The 5,029-nt window shown below is 51.6% G+C and overlaps 1 protein-coding gene across 3 annotated transcripts; it reads left to right on the top strand.

Moving 5' to 3' along the window:
• Window positions 1–1,459: 1,459 nt before the first annotated feature.
• Window positions 1,460–4,367, top strand: LOC123157366 (E3 ubiquitin-protein ligase RGLG4). Of its 3 annotated transcripts, none has more exons than XR_006478963.1 (9): window positions 1,460–2,354; window positions 2,438–2,551; window positions 2,634–2,731; window positions 2,817–2,896; window positions 2,993–3,098; window positions 3,224–3,487; window positions 3,597–3,653; window positions 3,769–4,071; window positions 4,155–4,367. XR_006478963.1 is itself a non-coding variant. In XM_044575629.1 (9 exons), the coding sequence occupies exons 1-9, from the start codon at window positions 1,832–1,834 to the stop codon at window positions 3,853–3,855; spliced, it is 1,227 nt and encodes a 408-aa protein (XP_044431564.1). In that variant the 5' UTR covers window positions 1,469–1,831; the 3' UTR covers window positions 3,856–4,154. The 3 variants fall into 3 exon arrangements, 2 of the variants coding, with proteins under 2 accessions (XP_044431563.1, XP_044431564.1); XM_044575629.1 differs by lacking the exon at window positions 4,155–4,367 and having other exon boundaries at window positions 1,469–2,026; window positions 2,129–2,354; window positions 3,769–4,154; XM_044575628.1 differs by having other exon boundaries at window positions 3,769–4,160.
• Window positions 4,368–5,029: the final 662 nt, after the last annotated feature.

Raw genomic sequence — 5,029 nt, 5'->3', positions numbered from 1 at the left:
GGTCCGGAAACTGTTCCACCACGTCCAATACAGCAGTATGGGCTGTAAGGGGGCGCCCTAGCCTTAATGGGCCAGGGGCACCAGCCTCCCAAGGCCCATGCGCATGGGAGGGAGGAAACCCTAAGGGGGAGGGCCTCCACTTGACTTGGGAGGCACTCCTCCCCCCCTTGGCCGCACCCCTTCCTTGGAGGAAGGGGCAAGGCTGCGCCTCCCCCCTCTCCCTTGCCCCTATATATAGTGGAGGGGAGGGAGGGCATCCATACCAGAAGCCCTGGCGCCTCCCTCCCTCCTGTGACACCTCCTCCTCTCCCGTAGGTGCTTGGCGAAGCCCTGCAGGGTTGCCACGCTCCTCCACCACCACCACACCGTCGTGCTGCTGTTGGATGGAGTCTTCCTCAACCTCTCGCTCTCTCCTTGCTGGATCAAGGCGTGGGAGACGTCACCGGGCTGTACGTGTGTTGAACGCGGAGGTGCCGTCCGTTCGGCACTAGGATCTCCGGTGATTTGGATCACGATGAGTACGACTCCTTCAACCCCGTTCTCTTGAACGCTTCCGCTTAGCGATCTACAAGGGTATGTAGATGCACTCTCCTTCCCCTCGTTGCTGGTTTCTCCATAGATAGATCTTGGTGACACGTAGGAAAATTTTGAATTTCTGCTACGTTCCCCAACACCAGGGTTGTCGGACGCTTGCGTGGCGGCGGTCTGGACGCCCGTAAAGCCCTGCCCCTGGTTTGCTTTCGGTTTACGAAAAATGGACGTCCGGACTGATATACACTGGCGGAGCTATGTGTATGGATGGGGGGGCTGTGGCCCCCCCAAGCCTGGGATCTTCTGTGAAGATTTTTTTTTGTGATGGCACAGATTGGGAAAAATAGGGAGTTTTGCCTCTTCATAAACCCATATTTTGCCATTGGCCCCTCCAATGATCCTGTGCTAGCTCCGCCACTGCTGATATAAGACCATGCTGGAAGGCAAAACACATTCAGATCGTGCGGTCCGAACGATTACGAGCGGTTTGAGGCTAGTGTTGGAGATGCCGTAACTATAAGGCTGCTCATAATGGGAGTAACATAGCATGTAATATAACACATCTCAAAAAAAATTGCTTACATGGCATGTATTTAATGAGGAGAGAGATGATTGGAGTAACATAATATGTTACTATAACATAACACATCTGAAGGCAAAATGAGTCTATATCTTAATAAATGATGACTTGCATGATACTACATACATGTTACTCCCCACTATAAAGGTGGTAACATAGACTAGTAACATATGTATGTTACTAGTCTAACTTACTCCCACCATGACCAGCCTAATAGACTTTCATTTTGCTCGACATGATCCAAACACATCTTTAGAATGACGATGAGCTTGTCTGCACTATTTTCGGACCACAAAGATTCGCCGTCTACCAGGTTGTCTTCCTTCCTGACTAGACATCGCAAAAAAGAAACACGCTGACACGCAGGAATCCGCTACTTTAGCACTCACTCGCAAAGCGTAGCAGCGAATTACCAGAAAGAAACCGAACATTTAGCGACAAGTTCCTCAAGGATCACGGCCGTTTCTGACACGGAATAAAGAGCTTCGATCCACGAAGGTCGCAAGAAGCTTCGCTGCAAAATCCTTGCCTTGCTTGACGCATCATCATACATGATACAACAATCTTGGTCCAGTTCCATGGCCGTGCCTTGCTTCTCCGTGTGATCTTTGCTGCAACTTCGGAGAAAGAACGAGAGGAGGAGGAGGAGGCCGTGTCCTCCTCGCATGGTATTTCTAGCGGCCGTCCCCTGTCGTCGATCGCGATCGCTTCCGAGAAAGAATGGGCGGGGTGTTGAGCGCGCTGTTCGGCGGCCACCGGCGGAGAGCGGCCGAGGCGAGGAGGATGACGATGTCGAGGAGCGGTGAGCCGTCGGGACACGGCCGTGGAGGCGGCGGAGGCGGCGAGCAGCGGCGGAGGGGGATGCTGTCCAAGAAGTACTCGTACATACCGGACACCTTCACCTCTCTCGACCAGGTGATTGATGACGGGCCATCTTCATCTCACATGATTGTTCCTCGCTTCATCTTCATCTCCTGCCTGCTCGCCTGCCTGACTTGGTTAGCTTTGATTTCTCAGGTGGCTTCGGCGCTGCGCGATCAGGGCCTCGAGTCGTCCAACCTCATCCTCGGGGTGGACTTCACCAAGAGCAACGAATGGACAGGGAAGCGGTCGTTCAACGGACAGAGCCTGCACAAGCTGGGCGACGCGCCCAACCCTTACGAGGCGGCCATCAGCATCATCGGCAAGACGCTCGCTCCCTTCGACGAGGACAACCTCATCCCCTGCTTCGGCTTCGGCGACGGTGAGCCCCTGTTTTTACTCCTTGCACCCAACGACGACAAGGAGCTCCGTTCCATTTACATCTTGTGCTCTTCTTGTTTGCAGCGACCACGCACGACTACAACGTCTTCAGCTTCCACCCGGACAACTCGCCGTGCCACGGCTTCGAGGAGGTGCTGGCCTGCTACCGGAACGTCGTGCCGCACCTCAGGCTATCAGGTGTGGGTCCGTCACAAGCTCTGGATATCTTCCTTGGTTAAGACGATTGGTGAATGAACAATGCGCGATTGTCTATGCTCAGGGCCGACGTCCTTCGCGCCGATCGTGGAGGCCGCCGTCGACATCGTGGACAGGACCGGAGGCCAGTACCATGTCCTCGTCATCGTCGCCGACGGCCAGGTCCCTGAACTGAATCAAAAAGCCCATGCTATGCAGCAACAAGTGCGTCTTGATTCGTCTTAACAACTTCATCAGCGCGTCGCAGGTCACTAGGAGTGTGGATACCAGTGATGGCGATCTGAGCCCGCAGGAGAGAAGAACCGTGGACTCCATTGTCATGGCCAGGTGATCATCGACAGTTTGGGGCGCACGCACGGTTTAAGGGAGGTTCGCGATTTGAGAATAATTAAACCTGACACAAAAGCTTGACTCTGTCTGCAGTTCGTATCCCTTGTCCATCGTGCTGGTCGGGGTCGGGGATGGCCCATGGGAGGACATGCAGAAGTTCGACGACAAGCTCCCCGCGCGCGCCTTCGACAACTTCCAGGTCAACACTGAAATTCGTTTCTGCATCTTGGAAAACAGAGACCGAGGGAGTTGTAGCTCTCTTCGTCCCAAGACGAATTACAAGGCAGCTCTACTCACATGTTATTGATCAACAATGGTGCGCAGTTTGTGAACTTCACGTCCATCATGTCGAGGAACGCGACGCTGCAGCAGAAGGAGTCGGCGTTCGCGCTGGCGGCGCTCATGGAGGTGCCCATCCAGTACAAGGCCACCATGGAGCTCGGCATCCTAGGCCGGTCCACGGGGAAGGCCAAGAGGGTCGTCCCGGCCCCGCCTCCGCTGCCGGGGTCTGCGCAGAGGCAGCCGTCGTCGTTCAGGCGGGAGGCTAGCGGCGCGAACGCCGCGGCGGCGGAGCCAAGAGAGGATCAGGTTCAGCAAACTGCTCGGAACTCCCAACTTCTGTATCTCTTGTGATGATCATGCATGGCTTCATGCCGCCTTCTTGAACAAACTGACTGATAAATCAATGTCCATGCAGGTGTGCCCAATCTGCTTGACCAATGCCAAGGATCTAGCATTTGGCTGCGGCCACATGGTAAGATATTGGAATTTATTTTTGCTTTTACCGGAGCCTCCAATGTAACCATCTAAGCAAATTAATGGAAATGCATGTATTTACATATTTTTGATTGTTTGTGTGCGAATGACAGTGTTGCAGGGAGTGTGGGGAGAACCTCGACAGATGCCCGATATGCCGAGAGACAATACGCTCCAAGCTGAGGCTGTACACGGGATGATTGATTCAAACCAAAATATGTCATTATATTTGTTTCAAATGTGAAGCATTTCGCAGACAAAATGCAGCGTCTGAGTTATTCTGATTGCATGGTTCTACACTTGTTTTTCTCTAAATAAGTGTGAGGTCTTGAAGCTCCGTATCATCATGCGCGTGAGGTCTTCTCTTCTCTAACTTCGGACCGTGACAAGTTTTACACGTGTGACACGAACACATGGTAATTCCGAATGTTTTTTAAGATAAATTTAGTCACACGAGGATGACAACTTTAGTTATCAAGAATGACAACTTTCTTTTCAGGTGGCAGGTTTCAAATTTTTTAGGGGGAAGGGGGGAGGGTCTTTTCGGACGCCAACTTTAGTTGTAAAAAAACGACAGGTCAGAGTGTTCATGTCACACGTGTGACATTTATTATTTGGGCTATCTTATCATGGACACTACTCGAGCTAAGGAAATGAATGGGATGAGTTCTTGCAGGGTGACCGCCCTCTGCACCTACATAAACCATGGGTCAGAACATGATAAGAACGTCTTAATGGAGTGAGGGAGGGGAAGAGGGGGCTTAAAGATTTTTTTTTTTGTATAAAAGAAGACATACACCTGGTTTTAAATTACTCTGACCTAAACAGCCGAAGTGATACAAGATTTGAGGAGAACAATTCAAAAATACCACCAACAAGCGAATCAACAAATAATGAAAGAATCGCAACCTGAAAAACCACCAAGGTTTTGTTGAAGTGAATTCAGTGCCTAGGCGGGAGTAGGCGAATACTAGAGGAAATGACCTTCGCATGCTTCCAAAAATGGGCATGACTTCGTCGTAATGCCATCCCTCCATCGCTCAAGGGGACTCCCCACCCCCTCCCATTGGTTCGAAGGGTGACGGCCCATTAAACAATAGGACACTCACCCTATAACTCAAATGATAACTGAGGAAACAAGACAACCAAGAAAAAAAATGACTAAGCATGACCACCACCGCAAGCCATGCCATGCCAAGAGCAATGCCATCGCTCCACGATGAAAAACTAGGAGCGACCAAGGGTCCCGTGATGATGCCTTCAAGAAGAGGGAATGATGCTAAAGCATCGATGTCGCTTTGTTCGACAAACCGGACCAAGTGTTTTCACCAGGAGCCAGAGGTGGAGTGGCCCAAATCCATTGTGGTGCTTCTA

The sequence above is a fragment of the Triticum aestivum genome, chromosome 7B (genome assembly GCF_018294505.1).
Source record: "Triticum aestivum cultivar Chinese Spring chromosome 7B, IWGSC CS RefSeq v2.1, whole genome shotgun sequence".
NCBI classification, from domain to species: domain Eukaryota; kingdom Viridiplantae; phylum Streptophyta; class Magnoliopsida; order Poales; family Poaceae; genus Triticum; species Triticum aestivum.
This window is presented reverse-complemented; position numbering and strand designations above follow the sequence as displayed.